We start from the raw sequence: 23,299 nt of genomic DNA, 5'->3' as shown, positions 1-23,299 counted from the left end.
TTCATAAAAAGATATATGGATATAAATAAAAATTAACGATTATCTGTGACTGTTGGAATTATTGGTGATTTTTTTCTTGTGTTTCTCAGGTTTTCTTCATCAAACATGTATTAACATTATAACTTAAAAATTAAAACTTTAGGGATGCCTGGATGGTTCAGTTGGTTAAGTGTTTGCCTTCAGCTCAGGTCATGATCCCAGGGTCCTGCACTGGGTTCCCTGCTCAGTGGGCAGCCTGCTTTTCCCTCTGCCTGCCACTCCCCCTGCTTGGGCACACCTGCTCTCTCTCTCTCTCTCTCCACACAAATAAATTTTTTAAAATAATTTAAAATTTAAAAATAAAAATTAAAACTTCCAAAAAATCCAATTCTTAAAACTATAAAACTCCTAGAAGATAACAGAAAATCTAGGTGACCTTAGGTTTAGATACAACACCAAACGTTTAGATATAACACCAAAGGCATGATACCAAAGAAAGAAGAGATAAACTGGACTTCATTTAAAGTTAAAAATGTGTTCTCTACCAAAATCAGTCAAAAGAATACAAAGACAAGCCACGAAGTGGAAGAAAGTACTTAACAAAGACATACGTGAGAATGGACGGGTATCCAAAATAAAGAACTCAGAAAGTTCAAGAAAACGAAAACTACTCAATTAAAAACTAGGCCAAACACCTTCACAGACACCTCATCAAAATGCACAGATGGCAGATAAGCGTTTTATGAAAAGATGCTCCACATCATAAAGTTAATCAGGAAAAAGCAAATTTAAGGAATGAAATATCACCATATGCCTATCACAACAGCCAAAATCCAAAACATTAACAACACCAAATACTGTTAAAGATGTGGAACAACAGGGACTCTCACTCATTGCAGACAGGAGTACAAAATGGTAAGGCTACCACACAGGCCAGTTTGGCAGTACCTTTCAAAACTACACATAGTCTTACCATACAAACCAGCAAACACACTTCTTGGTATTTACCCAAAGGCGTTGAAAACGTGTATCCACACAAAAACCTGCAAGTAGATGTTTACAGCTGCTTTATTCATAACTGCCAAAATTTGGATGCAACCAAGATGTTCTTCAGTAAGTGAATGGATAAAAACACTGTGGTGTACCCAAACAAGAATATATACAGTGCTAAAAAGAAATGAGCTACCACGCCATGAAGACATAGAGGAGCCTTAAATGCATATTGCCAAGTGAAAGAAGCCAATCTGAAAAGGCTACACACTGTATGATTCCAAACACAGGACATTTGGGAAAAGGCAAAATTAGGAAAAGAATGAGAAAGATCAGTACCTGCAAAGGTTACAGAAAAAGGGATCACAGGTAGAGCAGAGGATTTTTCAAGCAGTGAAACTACTCTGTATATACACTGGTGGGCATGCCATTATATTTGTCCAAACCCACAGAATGTACAACACCAAAAGTGCACCATAATGGATACTAGGGATTCCAGGTGATAATGGTGTGTGGAAGCAGGTTCCTCCGTAGTAACGAAGTACTACTCTGGTGGGGGATGTGGATAATAGGGGGTGGGGAGGGGTGCTGGGGGAGGAGATACCAAGAAAATCTCTATGCCTTCCCCTCAGTTTTGCTGTGAACCTAAAAATACTCTAAAAAATAAAATTTATTCTTCATCAACTCCACTTAACGATCTTTTATGTATTTAAAAATTCATGAGCTAAAACAAATTCATGTCTTAAATTATACAAATAGAGATGATAAATCACTTGGACCAGGTCAGCTTTTTCTCAGTATATTTAAGCCGCAAGTTAAAATTACATTCATTGCCACATCTCCACAAAGTTGTAGATAAAGACTCTAAACAGGAGCGCATGGGTGGTTCAGTCAGTCGAGCATGCAACTCTTGATCTTGCGGTTGTGAGTTCGAGCCCCACACTGGGTGTAGAGATTACTTAAAAATAAAATCTTAAGGGAAAAAAAAAAGACTATAAACAATAACTATGCCAAATAAAAAATGGATTCTCGATAGCCAAAAAAATAGAAGGCTTTATCTTTTCTTCTGTATATGCATTTTATCTCTACAAATTGAAGGAAGGAATAATTTCTTCTACCTTCTTTGTTTTCTTAATATTGAGTACAGTGTAAAAGGTTGATAAATTAATGTGAAATTATTTCTGCTCTAAAAAGAAAGCCAACAAGACTAATTTTCTCTTTACTAGGACATAGGGACTGTCTCTAGTTACCTGTTCCTGGCCCACGGGTAATGAGGGCAGAGGGAACAGTGGCCATAGTGTAAGAGCTCTGTAAGGATGATGTCTGGGGGTAGAGGTTATGTATTGTTTGGTGTGCATATCAAAAGCGCACTAATAGGTGAGTCTTTTACTATCTCTAGAAATTGCCTGGCCTTGGGAAAGGCTATCCCTCCAGGGTCCACAAGGCCTCAAGATATCAAAGCACAATATATATAGAAAAACAAAAGAGAATAATACAGAGAGAAAACAAGTTCTCATAAATTTTACCTTTAAAAAAATCTAAATATAATGGTAATGAAAACAGAGCACAAATTTTCTTTGTAATACAAATCCACTAAAAAGAATGAAATTCTTTTTATAGGGATAAAATTCTTGCTTAACTGGGGTTTAAAGTCAGTGCTCCCCCTCATCAAAACTGACTGTAAAGTTTCTTCTATTAATTACTGGACTAGAATGAGAGCTTACATATTCTATTCGAAGTTTTTTTCTCATAAGTAGTGCCAAATACTGATACGAATCCCTGAGCAAATGATTTTAACTTAATATAGTCATCAACTGGTAGGTACGTATGCAAGTCTACTATATTCTTCTCCTGATGTTTGCTTTTTAACATGACTTTACGTGGTAGATTAATCACTTCCAAATGAAGGCTGAGTGAAAACACTCCTCATTTGCACAATTAAATGGATTATGAAATATGGACATCTTCTTTCCAATTGCATCAAGTTCTGAAATATGCTATTGGAACTGGGTACAAGCTCAGAAAATATATCTACTGCTAATTTTTGTTGGAAATACATACCTTAGTTTTTAATTTTTGACAGCAGGGGAAATAAAAAAGCAGCCTGACGTTTCCTATGATTCAAACAATAGTAGTTGTCACCAAAATGACTTGATGTATAAATATAAATCTCAGATATGAATCTCACATATAAGCACTGACTTGTAGCTCTGACTGAATTCAGGTGGAAGCATTACCAAGTTTGCAGCAAAAGTTACCTGCCAGATTAGTCAGTGTCTGGTGAGTAAGTGAGTGTCTGATGAGTGGTTCCTCTCAAAAAATCTCAAAATCAGCCCCAATGTCTAAAAAAAAAAAAAATCACAATAAATCTTTACCTCTGATTGCTAAGTCATCAAACATCCATGGAACTGGGCAGGTCAGGATCTCCAGCTTCAATTTTTAGCAACTTAAAATGGCCATGGGCATTCAACACCTCCATGTGGACTAGCTGTGTAAGCTGTCCAACTAAGCCTTTTTCTGATCCGCGTGTATTTTTGTCACTATCAGTTAAAACACACCATAGTGGACTCTACTTCAGGTTGTACTGATTAGTGTTTTCTCAACTTCTTTAAAATCTTTTCACCTGAAGTTCTCCCATACGGGTTATTCACAGGGAGTAATTCTCGGTCATTTCACACTCTACACTGACTATTCAAATAAAATGAGCAGTACTGTAACATTTCTCAATGCATTAAAAACCAGCTAAACTTACTTTGGTTGTACCTTCATTTTCATTTTTTATTTTTATGAAGATATTCTTCAAATATTCTAATTTTTCTATTAATTTCAGTGAGCTGGGAATACTGCAATAAATTTTAAAATACCCTGGAGGGCTTACTGGAAAAAAAATACGTTAGAGGGAATGAACAGTAGATTAGAGGAGGCAGAAGAACCCATAAGTGACCTGGAGTCCAGAATAATAGAAAGCAACGCAGCTGAGCAGCAAAAAGTAAAAGAACAATAAAAAGTGAAAATCTGTACAGGTAAACCAGCAACATCATCAAGCATATTAGCATGCAATTTATAAGGATCCCAGAAAGAGTAGAGAGAGAAAAAGGGGCAGAAAATTTATCTAAATAAGTAATAGATGAAAATCTCTCTGGTTTTTCAGCAGAAACCGCTGGCTAGAAGAGAGTGCCGTGATCGAAGTCCTGAAAAGAATAAAATGTGGAACTGCGAGTATCTACCCAGAAAGGTCATCATTCAGAACAGGACAGAGTTTCCCAAACAAACAAAAGTTACAGGGGTTAATCACCATTAAGTCAGCTTCACAAGAAATAGTAAAGAGAATTTTTTGAGTGAAAAGGCAATAATCAGCAGTAAGAAAGTTATGAAATTCCACAGGTAAATATAAACATAGATTAATCACTTAAAAAAAAAAACCTGTGCAGCAATTAAAGCACAAAATCAGTAGTATCAATTATACCCATAAAATTCAGTCATGGAATATACAAAATAAAATGGTATGAAGTATGTAATCACATAAAACATGCACAGAAGTAAAAATTCAGTGCTTTTAGAATGGGTTCAAACTTAAGTGTCATCTGCATAAGATGCTATATATGAACCTAATGATAACCACAAATCAAAAACCTGTAACAGACACACAAAAAGTGAATGAAGGGGTGCCTGAGTGGCTCAGTGGGCTAAGTGGCAGCCTTCGGCTCAGGTCATGATTCCAGGGTCCTGGGATCCAAACCCACATTGGGCTCTCTGCTCAGCAGGGAGCCTGCTTCTCCCTCTCCCTCTATCCACTACTCTGCCTACTTGTGCTCTCTCTGTGTCAAATAAATAAATAAAATCTTTTTTTTAAAAAAGTGAATGGAATAAAAGCATATTGCTAAAGGACATCCAAACACAAGATACGAGAGCAAGGGAAAAACAGACAATTACAAAAACAACCATTAAACAAGTAACAAATGCCATTAAGTACATATCTAATGATAATTACCTTAAATGTAAATGGATTAATGTTCTAGTCAAAAGATATTGGTTGACTGAATGGATAAAAAAGTAAGGGCCATCTTTATGCTGCCTAACACTTACTTCAGACCTAAAGACACATGCATATTCAAAGGGAAGGGATGGAAAACATTTACATGCAAAGATAAATGAAAAGAAAGCTGAAGAACCGATCCTTATATCCAAAGGAAAAAAAAAAAGAAAAAAAAGAATTTAGAATTTAAGACTGTAACAAGAAACAAAGGACACTACAAAATGATACAGGAACAATCCAACAGGAGCATGCAACAATTTTAACTATTGATGCACTCAATGTGCGAGCTCCAAAATACATAAATCAACTAGCAGCAGACATAAAGAAAGAAATCAACAGTAATATAGTAACAGCAGAAGACTTTAACACCCCACTTGCATCAACAGACAGGTCAACCAGACAAGTGAACAAGGAAACAATGGCTCTCAATAACACACTGGACCATATGGACCTAAAAAAATACTCAGGATGTTCTATCCAAAACCAATAGATTACACATTATTTTCATACACATGTGGTATACCTCCCCAAAACAGATTACACATTAGGGCACAAAACAAATCTCAATAAATTTTTAAAAAGACTGAAATCATATCATGCATTTTTTCTGAACATAAGGGAATAGAACTAGAAATCAATCACAAGTAAAAATCTGGAAAGAACAAACAACAAGGAGAATAAATAACATGTTACTATACATTGAATGGGTCAATGAAGAAATCAAACAAGAAATGAAAACCTACATGGAAACAAGGAAAACTAAAGATAAAGAGCCTAAAATCTTTGGGATGTGGCAAAATTCTAAGAGGAAAGATTATAGCAACACAACCCTACCTCAAAAAACAAGAAAATCCTTCAACTAACCTTAAAGGTAGAGGAGAGAGGAAAAAAACAAAGAAAACCCAAAGCCAGTAGAAGAAAATAAATAATAAAGACTAGAGCAAAAATACATACACAGACCCCCCCACATGCACACACACCTGTACAACAGGTCAATGAAACCAGGAGCCGGTTCACTGAAAAGATAAACAAAATTGGTAAACCTTTAGCCAGACTCATCAAAACACTCATGAAAACAAGAGAGAGAGAACTCAAGTAACTAATATCAGATGAAGGAGGAGAATTAACAACAGACACCACAGAAATACAAAGGATTTCAGGAGAATATTATAAAAAATTACAGGCCCACAAAGTGAATGACCTAGAAGAAATGGATACATACCTAGAAATATATTAATCTTCAAAATGAAAGCAGGACAAAATAGAAGATTTGAACAGATCAATTACCAGCAAAGAAACTGAACCAGTAATTAAAAAACTCCCAGCAAACAAAAGTCCATAAAGCTTCTCTGGTAAACTCTACCAAACAGTTAGAGTTAATACCTATTCTTTTCAAACTATTCCCCCCAAAACAGAAGAGAAACAAAAGCTTCCCAAGTACTCTATGAGGCCAGCATTACCCAAATTTATTCCATGAGGCCAGCATTACCCAAATACAAAAACCAGACAAAGATATTACAAAGAAAGAAAATTAAAAACCACTATCTCTGATGAACACAGGTGAAAAATCCACAACAAAGTATTGTCAAACAGAATACAACAGTACATTAAAAAAACAAACAAACAAACAAACAAAAACTCATCACAATCAAGTGGGATTTATTCCAGGGAAGTAAAGGTAGTTCAGTAAGCTCAAAATCAACATGATACATCACATTAACAAGACAAAGGATAAAAGTCATATGATCATTTCAATAGATGCAGAGAAAGCATCTGACAAAAGCATCACTTTCATCTAGGATAAAAACTCTCAAAGAAATTTTAGAGTAAAAATACCTCAACATAATAAGACAAAAATGTCCATTCTCACCATTTTTATTCAACATAGTAGTCAAAGATCTAGCCACACCAATTAGACCAAAAAGAAAAGAAAAAAATCAAATTAGTAAGGTAAAACTTTCACTATTCGCAGATAACATGATACTACATATAGAAAATCCTCAAGACTCCACCTACCAAAGTACTACTAGAACTGATCAACGAATTCAGTAAAGTCATGATACTAAATTAATATATAGAAATTTTGTTAGTTTCTGGGGCGCCTGGATGGCTCAGCGGGTTAAAGCCTCTGCCTTCGGCCCAGGTCATGATCCCAGCACCCTGGGATTGAGCCCCGCATCAGGCTCTCTGCTCAGTGCAGAGCCTGCTTCTCTCTCTCTCTCTCTCTGCCTGCCTATCTGCTACTTGTGTTCTCTGTCAAATAAATAAATAAAATCTTTAAAAACAAAAAAAAAAGAAATTTTGTTCATTTCTATAATTAATAATGAAGTAGCAGAAAAAGAAATGTAGAAAATAATCCCATTTACAATTACACTAAAAAGAATAAAATACCTAAGAATAAAATTAACCGAGGTAAGACTTAAGACTCTGAAAACTATAAAACACCAATGAAAGAAACTGAAGGTGACACAAACAAATGGAAAGATATTCCATGCTCATGGACTGGAAGAACCAATATTGTTAAAATGTCCATGCTACCTAAAGCAATCTACAGATTTAATGCAGTATTTATCAAAATATTAACAACTTTTTTTCACAGAGCTAGGAAAAAAAAAAAGGCACAATTTGTATGAAACTGCAAAAGAACCCAAATAGCCAAAGCAACCTTGAAAAAGAGGAACAAAGCTGTAGGTAATCACAATTCCAGACTACAACATATACAATGAAGCTGTCGTAATCAAAATAGCATGGTACTGGCACAAAGACACATAGATCAATATAACAGAATAAAGAGCCCAGAAATAAACCAACAATTACATGGTCAATTCACTTTTTTTTTTTTTTTTAAGATTTTATTTATTTATTTGACAGACAGAGATCACAAGTAGGCAGAGAGGCAGGCAGAGAGAGAGAGGAGGAAGCAGGCTCCCTGCTGAGCAGAGAGCCCGATGCGGGACTCGATCCCAGGACCTTGAGATCATGACCTGAGCCGAAGGCAGTGGCTTAACCCACTGAGCCACCCAGGCGCCCCTCAATTCACTTTTTAAAAAGAAGGTAAGAACATACAATAGAGAAAAGACAGTCTCTCTTCAGCAAATAATGCTGGGAAAACTGGACAGTGACATACAAAAGAATGAAACTGAACCACCTTCTTAAACCACACACAAAACTAAACCCAGAAAGGATTACAGACCTAACTGTGAGACCTGATCATAAAATCCCTAGAGGAAAACACAGGCAGTAATTCAGTTGAGTTTGGCTAAAGAATCATTTCTCTAGATTGTCTCCTCTGACAAGGCAAACAAAAGCAAACAAACTATAGAGACGAAACCAAAATACAAAGCTTTTTGCACAGGGTAGGAAACTAGTAAAACACAAAAGTCACCTACTAAATGGGATAAGGTATTTGCAAATGATGTATCTGATAAGGGATTAGTACCCAAAATATATAAACTTACACAACTCAACAACCAAAAAACCCTCAAATAATCCAATTAAAAATGGGCAGAGGACCTGCACAGACGTTATTTCCCAAGAAGACATACAGATGGCCAACAGGCACATGACAAGATGGTCAACATCACTCATCATCAGGAAAATGCAAATCAAAACCACAGGGAGATATCACCTTATTACTGTCAGAATAGCTAGAACCAAAAACACAAGAGCTCCTACCTCTGAAGTCATTTTATGAACAGTCATGTGCCACCTGAGCCTCCAACAGACAAAACAAACAAACAAAAACACAAGAAGTAACTGTTAGTGAAGACATAGAGAAAAGGAACAATCATGCACTTCTGGTGGGAATGCAAATTGTAGCAACTACTGTGGAAAGTAATATGGAGGCTCCTTAAAAAATTAAAAATAGAAATCCCATCTGTTCCAATAATTCCACTATTGGGTATTTACCCAAAGAATATGAAAATATTTGGTAAATACCCAAATATTCTTTGGGTAAATATCACTTACTTGAAAAAATATACGCACCCCCATGTTTACTGAAGCATTATTTATAACAGACAAATTACGAAACAACCCCAAGAATCCATCCCCAGATGAAAGGAAAAAGAAGTGAGGTACATATATATGCAATGGAATATTACTCAGCCATAAAAATGACTGAAATCTTGCCATCAACAACGACATGGATGGACCTGGACAGTAGAACGCTAAGAAAGTTAGAAAAAGACACATACCATATGTTTTGCACTCATTTGTAGAATTTAAGAAATAAGAGGGAAAAAAAAACAGACTCTAAAATACAAGAGAGAACAAACTGGTGACTGCTGCAGAAGAGTTGTGTGGGGAGGATGGGTGAAATATATAAAGGGAATTAAAAGTACACTTATCTTTTTTTTTTCTCCCAAAGATTTTATTTATTTGACAGACAGAAATCACAAGTAGGCAGAGAGGCAGGTAGAGAGAAGGGGAAGCAGGTTCCCTGCTGAGCAGACAGCCTGATGTTGGACTCAATCCCAGGACCCTGACCTGAGCTGAAGGCAGAGGCCTATTAACCCACTGAGCCAACCAGGCGTCCCAAGAGTACACTTATCCTGATGAGCACTGAGAAATGTACAGAACTACTGAATAATTTTTTTAACCTGAAAATAATTAACACTGTATATTAATTACACTCCAAATTAATAAACAAATTTAATAAAATTCATAATTTTCAGATGTCAAAAATATTTCTCTTTGACTTTTTCTTAATAATTTAAATATGCTGAACTATTTTTAATCCATTATCCTTACAAAAACAGGCAGGAGTGTAGACTGGTAGGTAGCTGGAAGTCTGCAGAACTGAGGAACTCCTCTATATTTTGATAATGTGGACCATTTTATGATGATGAACCTGGTCATCACTACATAGCATAGACTAAAAAAAGGACAGAAAGCAGAGAGGTAAGTTAATGTAGAAGTTAAGAAGACAGGCATACCTCTGAGATGCTGTGGCTTCAGTTCCAGAACAAGTCAGTAAAGTGAATTTCACAATAAACAAATTAGGAATTCCAGCGCATATACAAGTTATATTTATACTATACTGTTGATTTTTCGGTATGCAAGAGCATTATGTTTAAAAATACAACGTAATTGGGGTGCCCGGGTGGCTCAGTGGGTTAAAGCCTCTCTCTGCCTTCGGCTCAGGTCATGATCCCGGGGTCCTGGGATTGAGCCTCGCCCCGGTCTCTGCTCGACAGAGAGCCTGCTTCTCCCTCTCTCTCTGCCTGCCTCTCTGCCTACTTGTGGTCTCTGTCTGTCAAATAAATAAATAAAATCGTTAAAAATAATGAAAATAAAAATAAAAATACAACGTAATACCTTAATTAAAAAATACCTGATTGCTAGCAAAACGCTATCATCTGAGCTTTCTGCAACTCAAAATCTTTTTGCCGGTCATGGCTGCTGACTGAACAGGGTGGCAGTTGCTGAAGGTCAGGGTGGCTGAGGCCACTTCTTCAAACAACAATGAAGTTTGCTGCATCGACTGACTCTTCCCTTCATGAAACTTTCTGGGCAGCCCGCAATGCTGTCTGATAGCTTTTACTCACAAAACTTTCACAATTGTGGGGTCAAACAAACCTCCCAAACCCACGTGCTGCTCTATGCACTAAGCGGATGCGATATTCTAAACCCTCTGCTGTCATTTCAACAGTCTCCGCGGCACCTTCCCCGGGAGCAGATCCCACCTCCACAAACCACTTTCTCTGCTCGCTCGTCAGCAGCAGCTCTTCATCCATTCACGCTGTATCCGGAGTCGGCAGCGGGTCCGTCCCGTCCTCCGGCTCCACTTCTGACCCTGGCCCTCTTGCTACCTCCACCACTCCTGCAGTGACCTCTTCCTCTGAAGTCCTGAGCCCCTCAAAGTCCTCCATGAACACTGGAATCTACTTCTTCCAAATTCCTGATAACGCGGATAGGATGACCGCTCCCCATGAATCATGAATGCTCTCCAGCGCATCTAGGACGGTGAATCTTTCCCAGGTTTTCAACTGACCTTGCCCAGATCCATCCGAGGAATCACTACGTACAGCAGGTAGAGTCCTGCGAAAGGTACTCCTTAAGGAAGAAGACTTGAGTAAGAAATAAAACAGAGACAAAGACTCCTAAGTACAGAGAGCCAACTGGTGGTTGCCAGAGGGACAGGCAGAGGGGGTTGCCAGAAGGGGAGGGGGGATGGGGGAGCGATGCGGGGGACCAAGAGCACACTTATCCTGATGGGCGCCGAGTAACCACTGCTGAATCATGATACTGCACCCCTGCGCACCTGAAACTAGGAGACCACTCTGATATACTCCAATAAAAAATGAACATAATTAATTAAAAAAATTTAAAAAGACACATTTCCATTTGAAATGACTCCTTGATTCACGGGCTGCGGAACAGTTGCTGTGTTAGCAGACATGAAAACAACGTAAAGCTCGCTGTCCGACTCCATCAGAACTCTGGGGCCATCAGGTGCACAGTCGCTAAGTGATGATACCTTTTTTCTTTTTTTCCTTAGGCGGGTCTCAACAATGGGCTAAGCATGCAGTACACCATGCTGTGAACAGGTGTCCTGTCCTCTAGGTTCTGCTGCTCCATTCACAGAGCACAGGCAGAGGAGACTTGCCGTAATTCCTAAGGCCCTAGGACTGGAGACGTGATAAATCAGCACCTGCCACACGTTAAAAGTCACCTGTCGCACTGGCCCCGACCAGACGATCAGCCTGTCCATGGAAGCTGTCAAGGCAGCATTGACTCCTCCTGTCTAGCCGGGAAAGTCCTTGATGGCACCTTCTTCCCATGGGAGGCTCTTGCGTCCACCCTGAAAATCTGCTGGTCAGTGTGGCCGCCTTCGGGAATGATCTCGATCTTCCGGATCACCCGGATCTCCTGGTCACTTGCTGCAGCTCCCACGGCAGCCCGTGCTGCTTCACCTTGCGCTTTCGGGTCCCGGACGCGGCCTCCTTCCTGAAACCTCAAGCCCGGATCTCTGCTCGTGTCAGGCTTCGTTCCTGCAGCTTCCTGCCCTCTCTCTGCCTGCACGGAACCGGAGGGAGTCAGGGCCTTCTGCTTTGGCTGAGGAGAATGTCGTGGCTGGCTGGACCTCTTCTCCACTAAAGGTTCTCTGTAGCAGCAATAAAGCTGTTTCACTTTCCTATCGTTCGTGTGTAGCACTTTCAATTTCCTGAGGTAGGACTTTCAATTTCCTTCAGGAGCTTTTCCTTCGATTCACAACTTGGCTAACCGGCATCAGAGGCCTCAGCTTTCAACATGCCTCCCTCACCAAGCTTTAGTCACGTCTAGCCTTCGGGGGACAGCGAGAGGCATGCAGCTTCTCCTTCCAGTTCAACACTTACAGGCCATTGTGGGGTTATTAACTAACCTGATTTCCATATAATTGTTTTTTAGGAGACTGGGAGACCCACGGAGAAAGACAGGGAAACAGTGGATCAGTAGAACAGTAGAACAGTCACAGCACACACCGTCACTAGATTCATCGATTAAGTTTGCTATCTTTGTGGGCACTGTTTGTGGCACGCTAAAACAATTTCAATAGTAACATCAAAGATCACGGATCACAAATGACTATAACAATTATAACAATAATGAAGTCTTGAAATATTGTGAGAATTACCAAAATTACCAAACCTTCAATTTATAAAATATGCAGTAACGTCAATGCACAATAAAGCAAAGCATACTAGAAGTTATGCCTTTACAGTAAATGGAATCTAAATACCTAATTTAATCCCTTCTTTCCAATACACACCAGCTGTATAACTTTGAATAAAACTTATTTCCTCAGCTTTTAATATAATTTCATATATTATGAAAGACAACGGTATGGATTTCAGGTGTCAATTTAAAATTTAAATGCAATGATCCACATGTAGTGATTATAATAGTACTTACATACTAGGTGCTCAATAAAAATTAATATATATGACTGCTATTCAAATTAGATGATGACAGTCCAAAAAATGACAGTGACAAAACACAGATGGAAAAGGTAAAATTGACCAGATCCAAGCACATTAATGGAACAGAGAAGAAATGCAGAAATAGATCCAAAGGGATATGAAAATTTAATGTGACAAGAAATATAACTACTACCATTTTTGTGAGACATCCTTAAGGACTGCCTTAAAACATAAATTTGGAAGCATCCCCATGAGAACAGAGGTGAGAGCTTTATGATTTTGGATTAGACTTCAAGGACAAAACAGGAAAATGAAAAGAATAAAGAGAAAAGGATGCAGGGCACTATTTTGGGGATGGGAAGAAACAGAAGAATCACAAAAAGATATAATTAAGAATAGCAATAGAAGAATCGTACAGCAATTCCTATCATGAGTGATAAATGCTAATGGGTGTGAAAGACTGAAATGAAGTCAGCTAAAATAATCAAGTTCAGATGCAATGTTACGATTTCACAAGAAAACACTATTAAAATTTAAAACTCTACTTACTGACACAGCTATCATGGTACTATCTGGCCTCCATTCAGCTTGTTTGTAGGATCCGAACTGAGAAGATGATTTTTCAGGTTCCTTGTAGGTTACAATTAACACACTAGGCTGGAAGGAAAGAGATTTTATTAGTATCCCATAAAATATATACAAAACAAATTTAAAATAATTTATCATGGAGTACTCTGAAAATCTTTTAATAATTCTAAATGTGTATTAAAAGATAACAACAGAAGCCATGAGCCCTAATTAGCCCAACAAATCAACTAAAAAGAACCGAAAGGAAAAATGATCTGAAAAGAACTGTATCTACTAAAGTTATTAAATTGATAGTAAGTAACTTTCAAAAACAGAAACAGGCAAGATGGGTTCTCTAGTGAATTCTACCGAACATTTAGGAAGAAATTATACAAATTCTCCACAATCTATTCCAGAAAACAGAAGCAGAGAGATTACTTCCTAACTCTTTCTGAGGTCAGCATCAGTCAAAAACTAAAACCAGACAAAAAATTACAAGAATATAAAACAGCAGACCAATATCTCTCATAAATATAGCTGTAAAAATTCTCAACAAAATATTAGCAAATCTAATGCAACAATGTTAAAAAGAATTAAATACTACAACCAAGTGGAATTACTCCAGGTATGTAAGGCTGGATCAAAATGCAAAAATTAATGTAATCCATTACACATCAACAGGCTGAAGAAGAAAAACCACATGATCACACCAATACACAAAGAAAAAGAACTTAACAAAATTCAGTACCCATTCATGATCAAAACTCTTGATAAGCTAAGACTAAGGGGAACTTCTTCAATCTGACAAAGAATACCTACAACGAACCTGTAACTAACAACATACTCACTGTTAAGAAACTAGAAGCTTTTCTGCTAAACTCAAGAACAAGGTAAAGACACTCCCTCTCACCACTCCTTTTCAAAATCACACTGGAAGTCCTTGCTAATGTACTAAGAAAATAAAATAAAAGGTAACAGATTGGGAAGAAGTACAATTTTGTTTGTTTATATATAACACAACTGCCTACATAGTAATCCAAAGGAACCACCAACAAAATAACATGGTGATGACAATTATTAGTAAGGTTACAGGATGTGATGGTCCTACAAAAATCAATTGTTGGGGCATCTGGGTGGCTCAGTGGGTTGAGCCTCTGCCTTCAGCTCAGGTCAGGATCTCAGGGTCCTGGGATCAAGCCCTACATCAGGCTCTCTGCTCAGCTGCGGGCCTGCTTCCCCCAACCCTCTCTCGCCTGCCTCTCTGCCTAATTGTGATCTCTCTGTCAAATAAATAAATAAAATCTTTAAAGAAAAAAAAACCAACTGCTTATTTAACAGCAATGAACAAGCAGAAGTTGAAATTAAAAACACAACAGCATTTGTATTAGCAATCCAAAATATATTTAGGCATAAATCTAATTAAATATGTAAAAGATCTATATAAGGAAAACTACAAAACTCTGATGAACAATTTAAAATGAACTACATAAAGGGAGGGATATTCCAAGTTCATGGACGGGAAGATCCAATATTGTCATGATGCTAGTTCTTAGGACTAGCACTACAGACTCAACACAATCCAAATCAAAATCACAGCAAATTATTTAAGAGACAGCAACAGGATGACTCTATAAAGTTTATATGGAGAGGCAAAAGACCCAGAATGGCCAACTCAATATTGAAGGAGAAGAACTAAGTTGAAGAACTTGAGGCTACTTCAAGACTTACTACAAAGACACAGTCATGAAGACAATGTGGTATTGGCCAAAGAACAGAAAACAGATCAACAGAACAGAGAGCCCAGAAATAGACCCACAAAAAAAACCAGTCAAGTGATCTCCAACAAAAGAGCAAAGGTAATACAATGGAGAACACGTAGTGTTTTCATCAAATGGTGCTGAAACAACTGGACATCCACTTTCTGGTAGTATGAGAAGTTCCAGAGGGTCACCTTGCACTTTCCCTGCCACTGTCCCAGAAGCAGCCATTTTTCCAGAGACCTCTGTTTCATTTTTATTAGAGAATCGTATTTAAAAAAGATCTGCGGGCAGCTGGGTGGCTCAGTTGGTTAAGCGGCTCCCTTTGTCTCAAGTCATGACCCCCGAGTCCTAGGATCGAGTCTCGCACTGGGGTCCCTGCTCAACCAGGAGCCTGTTCTCCCACTATCTGCCGCTACCCCACCCCCGCTTATGCACTCCCTGTCAAATAAATAAAGTATTTTTAAAAATAATGAAAAACAAGATCTGGAAACAAGATGAATATTGCTAGTGGGGTGTCACTGCTTCTAGGTCCTCTCAGCAAATACAGTAGAAAAACATACAAACTTATACTAAACCATATATGACATATTATCTCTACATTTCTTTCCACGTATACATATGTACATATTTACACACAGAAACAATGGAGGATAATCAAGCACAATGTGGCTTGTTCTAGTCTTTGTCCCTTAATTGTAACTTTTCTTTGTTATCATTTCATACAATTAATTTAGCTCTTTGTTCAACTCTACTATTTGCACAGACTAGTTTGGAACTGCTAAGTATATTCCTATAGCAGACACATTTACCAACTAGAATACAGTTTTTACGCTACCCTCTTTTACATTAGCATTTGTAAAGTGTTACATAGATCATTCCCTTAAAACCTTTCTTTAATCTCTAAAAGCAAAATTCAAAAGTTTCTAAGAAGCTAGCAATAACCCCAATACATTAAGATTGCTAGAAATCAGTTGTTTGTACCTCAAATATCAACTAAAAATTAAAAATCAGTATCTTGGCAGGAGTGACATCAGCAAGATGGGAGAGTAGGAAGCTCTGGTCTCTTCTCCCCGCCAACAAATACATCAATTCAGGAACAATTCACAGAAAAACTCCCTTTGGTGAGAAATCCAGAATCTAATATCTGACAGGTACCTGAAGGCTGGATGAACACAAAATCAGACTCACCAAACCTGCTAGGGAGATATGGGACACCCTTCTGCCAGAAGCCCCACCCCCAACACAGGATAAAACTCTCCACCTCCAGCTTCTACTTGGGAAGGAGAAAAACCCGCAAATCCAATGCCCCAATTTTCTGGGGGCTGCCCAAAGGGAGGGAAGAGGGTCTCCTGCCTTTCATGAGACATTGATAAGACCTGGCTAATCTAGCCACCAGGGAGATTGTGACAGCAGAAATAGAATTTGGGTAGCAATTCCCATAGCCCCTCCCCTGACTCAGCACAGAGCTAGTGGATGGGGGTGGGGAGAACAGCTGCCACCTTCTCCACAGGGAGAGACTGGATGGAGCATAGAACAATCCACCTTTTCTGAAGGACACCTCAGGAATGGCTTTAGTTCACTTGTTACAGTGCATTGAGGGGATTCAGCATACCTTAGACACTTGAGAGACACAGGAAAAAAAAGAAGAAGAGGAGGAGGAGGAGGAGTGTTGGACTAGCATGAAGGGTTTGAGTGGTCACCAGAATCTCTGGCCAGACTGACAGCGGGGCAGGGAGGTGTCTTCTAAAATATTAGACCAGTCCATGAAGAGTGGGGCTGTAACTGTTCTGTCTAATGCACAGACACCAAAAGTCAGTCAAGGAGGTTGAAGAAATAGGACAATGTGTTCCAAACCAAGGAAAGAAGATTAATCTCCAAAAACAGACCCAAATGAAACACAGCTATAAGATTTACCAGAAAGATAATTCAAAATAACCATCATAAAAATGCTGCAGTTGAAAGAACAATGGATGAACAAAGTGAGAATTTCAACAAAAAGACAGAAAGTATACAATAATAACAAACAGAAATCATAAAGCTGAAGAATATAACTTTAGTAAGAAATTTAATAGAGAAGTTCAACAGCAGACTAGATCAAGCAGAAGAAAGGATCAGGGAACTCTAAGAAACATCACTGGAAATCATTCAATCACAAGACCAGTAAGAAAAAAATGAAAAAGAATACAGAAAGCTTAAGGAACCTATGGGACAGACACCAAAAAAGCAGACCAATGTATGCGCAGCAGGAAAAGATAAAGAGTAATGACCTGAACCCTTATTCAAAAAAATAATGTCTGAAAAATTCCCAAATCTGGGGGAGGAAAAGGACATACAGATCCAAGAAGCCCAGAAAAACCTGAAAAAGAGAAATTCAAAGAAATACACACTGAGAAAAATTATAATCAAACTGTCAAAAGTAAAAGCAGTGAGTATTTTGAAAGCACAAGGAAAAGGCAACTTGTCATGTAAAAAGGAACCTCATAATACAAGAAGTGGGTTTCTCAGCAGAAACCTTACAAGCCAGAAGGGTGTGGGATAAAGAGCTGAAAGAAAAAAAGCTGCCAACTAAGAAGAGTATATCCAGTAATAGTGTCCTTCAAAAATGAAGGCAAGATAGTCTTTCCTAAACAAACAAAAGCTGAGAGAGTTCATTACCACTAGACTTGCTTACCAGAAACCATACATAGGCTGAAAGCGACAAGATGAAAAAGTTACTCCATGCAAACAGTAACCAAAGGAGAAGACAGAAGGTTATATCAGCCAAAACTGACTTTAAGTCAAAAAGTGTCAAAAAAGATAAAAGATCTTATATGATAAAAAGGTAAATTCACCAGGAAGACCTAACAATTATAAATAATAGACACACTAGTATATTATGTGTAACATCAGAGCATCTAAATAAACAAAGCAAATATGTGCAGAACTGAATAAAGTAGTAAACAGCAGTACAATAGTAGGGCATTTCAATATCCCACTTCCAGTAATGGACAGAACATGGACACAAAAATCTACGAAGATACTGAAGACCAGAACAACACTACAGATCAAATGAAGCTAACATGTCTATGCAGAACTTTCTGCAAACAGCAGAACACACAATTCTTCTTCAGTGTATATGTAACATTCACCAGGACAGACCTCGTGTTAGATCACAAGTCTTAAATTTAAGACTGAAATCAAATCAACTATCTTTTTTGATCACAATGGAATGGAATTAAAAATCAACAGGAAAAAAGCGGGGGGGGGGGGGGGGGGAAAGAAAGAGGGGGGGGGGGAGTCAAGGGAAGGAGGAAGGAAGGGAGAGAAGAAGGAAAGAAGAAGAAAAAGGAAGGATGGGAGGGAGGGAAGGAAGGAAAGAGAAAGAGTAAGAAAGAAAACTCACAAATATGTGGAAATTAAACACGTCCTTGAACAATAATGAGAGTCAAAGAAGAAACCAGAAAGGAAATTAGAAAATACCTTGAAACAGATAAAACCTAAAATACAACATACCAAACCATGGGATATAGCAAAAGCAGTACAAAGAAGGGAGTTTAAAAGCAATAAATCTCTACATTAAAACAGAAGATCTAGAATTAAACTAATTTTATATACCTCAAGAAACGAAAAGAAGAAACTAAGTCCAAAATCAATAGAAAGGAAGACAATTATAAAGATAAGAGCAGAAATAAGTGAAATAAAGGATAGTAAATAGGAAAAAAAAAGTTTTTTGAAAAGATAATACTGACAAAACTCCAGCTAGACTTACTAAAAAAAAAAACACACACACACACTCAAAGAAATATAAAATAAGACATGACAACTGATACCAGAAAAATACAAAGGATCACAAAGATAACTATAAACAACTCTATGTCAGCAAACTGGACAACACTGAAGAAATAAGAAAATTCCTAGAATATAGAACCTATCAAGACTGAATCATGAAGAAACAGAAAATCTGAAAAGACCCATAACCAGTATGCAGATTAAATCTGTTAATCAAAAACCTCCCAACAAAGAAAAGCGCAGGACCAGATGGCTTCACTGATAAATTCTACCAAACATTTAATGAAGAATTAATGCCAGTCCTTCTCAAACTCTATCAAAATACTGAAGCAGGAGGAACACTTTCAAATTCATTTTATGAGGATTGCAATACACAGATACAAAGCCAGATAAAGGCACTACTGGTAAAGAAAATCATAGGTTACTATTTCTGACTACAGATGCAAAAATCCTCAAAGAATGAGTAGAAAAGTGAATTCAACAGCACATAAAAAAAAAAAAAAAATGCACCACAACCAAATTTGACTTATATTCTTGAGATGCAAGTGTGGGTCAATATATAAGTCAATTAATATGATACACCATGTTACCAGAATAAAGCATAAAATTCACATAATCATCTCAATAGATGAAAAAGTATGTGATGAAATTCAACACCCTTTCAGAAGAAAAACTTTTAAACTATAAATGAAAATAAAGTACTTCAGTGTAAAGAAGGCCATTTAAGACCTATAGCTTAAATCATACCCAACAGGGAAAATTGAAAGATTCTCCTCTAAGATCAGGAACAAGTCCAGGATGCCTAACACCACCTCCATTCAACATAGTACTGGATGTCCTAGCCAGACCAATTAGTGAAGAGAAAGAAATAAAAAGCATCCAAGTCAGAAAGGAAGAAATAAAACTGTCTCTGTTTGCCAACAATATGATATTATATAATGAAAACACTAAAGATTCCATTTAAAAGAAACTAATAACAAATAAAGGAATTAGGTCAAGTGTTAGAATACAAAATTGACATACAAAAATCAACTGCATTTCTCATCACTTAACAATGAGCAATCTGGAGGCGCCTGGGTGGCTCAGTCATTAAGCGTCTGCCTTCCGCTCAGGTCATGATCCCGGGGTCCTGGGATCGAGCCCCGCATCGGGCTTCCTGCTTGGCAGGAAGCCTGCTTCTCCCTCTCCCACTGCTTGTATTTCCTCTCTCGCTGTGTCTCACTCTATCAAATAAATAAATTAAATCTTTTAAAAAATTAGCTATCTGAAAAGGAAATTAGGAAACAATCTTAATAACACCAAAAATAATAAAATCTTAGGATTAAAGAACTACAGTGGTGAAAACTTTGTACACTAAAAACTACAAAATACTGATAAAAGAAATTTTTAAAATGGGAAGACATCCCATGTTAATGAATTGGAAGACTTACTATTGTTAAAATCTCCATACTACCCAAAGCAATCTACAAATCCAAAGCTATGTCCATCAAAATCACAATGGTACTTTTCACAGAAGTAGAAAAAAAATTCTTAAATTCATACGGAAGCACAAAAGACTCCAAACAGTCAAGTCAATCATGACCAAGAACAAAGGTAGAGGCATCACCACTTCTTGATTTCTAAATATACTACAAAACCACAGTAATTCAAACAGTATGGTTATGGCATAAAGACAGGCTCAAGCCGATGTAACAGAGAGCCCAGAAATAAATCCACAAGAGCAGGTCGACTGATCTTCAACAGTGTTCTAAGTATATACAATGGAAAAAGTATAGTCTCATTAACAAATGGTGCTGGAAAGATTGGACAACCACATGCAAAAGAATAAAACTGGACTTTTATCTAATACCATACACAAAAATCAATTCAAAATGGGTTAAGACTTAAAGTTACCACCTGAAACTATGAAAGAATGTCTGATTCCACTTATCTAAATAGTTAAATTCATAGTGTCAAAGTGAAATGGTGGTCGCCAGGAGTTGGGGAGAGAGGAGAATGGGGAGCTGCCAATCAATGACAAAGTTTCAGTTAAGCAAGGTTAAGTTCTAGAGATCTGCTGTACAACACATACCCATAGCTAATGATATATTATACCCTCAAAAATCTTTAAGAGAATATCTTGTTATGCACTTGCATTGCAATAAAATTTGTATGTTAACATAAATAATAGTTTTTAATAACTTTATTTCTACATCAAAAAGATAGGCAGTGGAACTATTTTACCACGCTTTTAAAGCCTAATATAATAGACTATGGCTAGATTCTCTTATCTACTTCCAGAGTCTATTGTGACATGTTATTTTAACTGAAGTATTAAAAAAAATCCAATTTTACACAGATTTATAGTTGAGACTTCTTAAATAACTGTAAATATTCTTTGATACTACACCAGAACTTGACAAAGCATAGTTCCTTAAAAAATTGTAGTGTGGAATCTGAATCCTTATCAATAAAGTTTTTATACTCTGTTTCAAAACCAAAACCAAAAGTACTTTGGACAGTATTTACAATGGATAAAGAGAAGAAATGTACTTAGGAAGACTATACAGAATTCATTTTAACAATCCAGAAGTGAAACCTTAGTTTCAAAGGGAACTAAATTTGTTCTAAATGTGAACAGCAAACCAATTTCTAAAAAGAACACGGAGAATTTATGCTACCTGAACTTAAGAACTATTATAAAGTCATAATAACCAAGTCAGTATACTATTAGCATCAAAACGGATCAATGAAAGAGAATCACTGCAACAATCTAGAAACAGAGAAGTCAAATGGAAGGTACAAAGTCAGTTCAATGTAGGGAGGATCATTTCAACAAATGGCACTGTGACAATAAGATAGCCTATGAATAGAAAGAGCTGTAGTCCATACTTTGCACCATATAAATATATTAGTTCACAAGTTATTATAGAAAATCATCTCTGGCCTTGGGCTAAGGCAAAAATTTCTTAGATAAGACATAAAAAGTATGATTCATGAAAGAAAAAAATTAAAATTAACAAGTCCTTACAAAAATTAAATGTCTCTCTTCAAAAGACATTGCTAAAAAAGAAAACACACCACAGACTAGAAAAAAATATCTGCAAATTACATTTCTGCATCAATGACTAGTACCCAGTACACAAGGTTTTTCAAAGATTTTATTTACACAAGCACACATGCACGTATACGTGCGTACTGGGAAAAGGGCAGAGGAAGAGAGAGAATCCTCAAGCAGACACCCCACTGAGCAAGGAGCCCGACTCCGTACTCAGTCCCAGGACTCAAACATCATGACCTGAGCTGAAATCAAGAGCCAGCCTCTTAACCAACTGAGCCACCCAGGCACCCCATATAAAGACAATTTTTAGAATTCAGTAAGTAAATAACCAGTTTTTTAAAGGAGGCAAAAAATTTAAGCAAAATAATTACCATATTGAATTTTAACACGCAAGTATTGATGTGGAGAAGAAAGGCAAAAGACAAAAAGTCCTCGAGAGAGGCAGAGTGAACTTCCTCTAGGAAACTACCTCAATGTTAATAATTTAGCTTAACATTAGCCCAACCTCCAGGGTCCTGTATGTCTCCTTTAACATATAAAAGTTCCTTTGGAAACTTCCTTTATCTCTACTCCCCAAAATATAGGTTAGTAATCACCCTCCAAGCAGATGGCCCACTGATACACATCAGAAGGGTCTCATGACTAAGGTTTTACTGGACAGTAGCAAACGATCTCTTTTGAACATCTAGCCCTCAAGGTCCTAGAAACCTGGCTTGCAAACTCCTTAGAAACTTCGCTCTCCCTAACCCCCTCCCAACTTGAAAGTATATAATCAACCACTCCTCACGACCCCCGTGCAGCCCTTTCTGCCCACAGGTCCTGTCCCCATACATTAATAAAACCACCCTTTTTGCACCAAAGATGCCTCAAGAATTCTTTGACTGTTCACTTCAAACTCCAACTTTTTAAAAGATTTATTTATCTAAGAGAGAGAGAGTGTGTGTGTGAGTGCGCGAGCACGGATATGTGGATGTGATGGGGAGGAGAAGAGAAAGAGGAAGCAGACTCCCTGCTGAATCCCAGGACTGCGGGATCATGACCTGAGCCGACGGGAGACGTTTAACGGACTGTGCCACCCAGGCACCCCCAAACTCCAACATTTTCACATCCGTACCTTCGAAGCCATACTGATATAAATAACTGAATAAATCAGAGTAAAGGGCGAGCTTCTCCTTACATCAGAATTCCAATTATTAAATATGTAAGTTAAAATTAAAAGACATAGAGATTTATCCTTAGGTGAACACCACATAGT

General features: G+C 37.5%; 1 protein-coding gene across 5 annotated transcripts in view; it reads right to left on the bottom strand.

The window, feature by feature from the left end:
• RIC1 (RIC1 homolog, RAB6A GEF complex partner 1) overlaps positions 1-23,299 on the bottom strand; it is a 142,499-nt gene that overhangs the window by 95,917 nt on the left and 23,283 nt on the right. For 4 of the 5 annotated variants that reach the window (XM_059411998.1, XM_059412000.1, XM_059411999.1 and 1 more), the window contains exon 2: positions 13,459-13,566. In XM_059411998.1, coding sequence (XP_059267981.1) covers positions 13,459-13,566 — 108 coding nt within the window. Of the gene's footprint in view, positions 1-13,458; positions 13,567-23,299 lie in introns of those variants that run through there. The other variant, XM_059412002.1, reaches the window with a different exon arrangement.

The sequence above is a fragment of the Mustela nigripes genome, chromosome 9 (genome assembly GCF_022355385.1).
Source record: "Mustela nigripes isolate SB6536 chromosome 9, MUSNIG.SB6536, whole genome shotgun sequence".
NCBI lineage: Eukaryota > Metazoa > Chordata > Mammalia > Carnivora > Mustelidae > Mustela > Mustela nigripes.
Note: the sequence above shows the minus strand (reverse complement) of the source record. Positions and strands in the feature narration are given on the sequence as shown.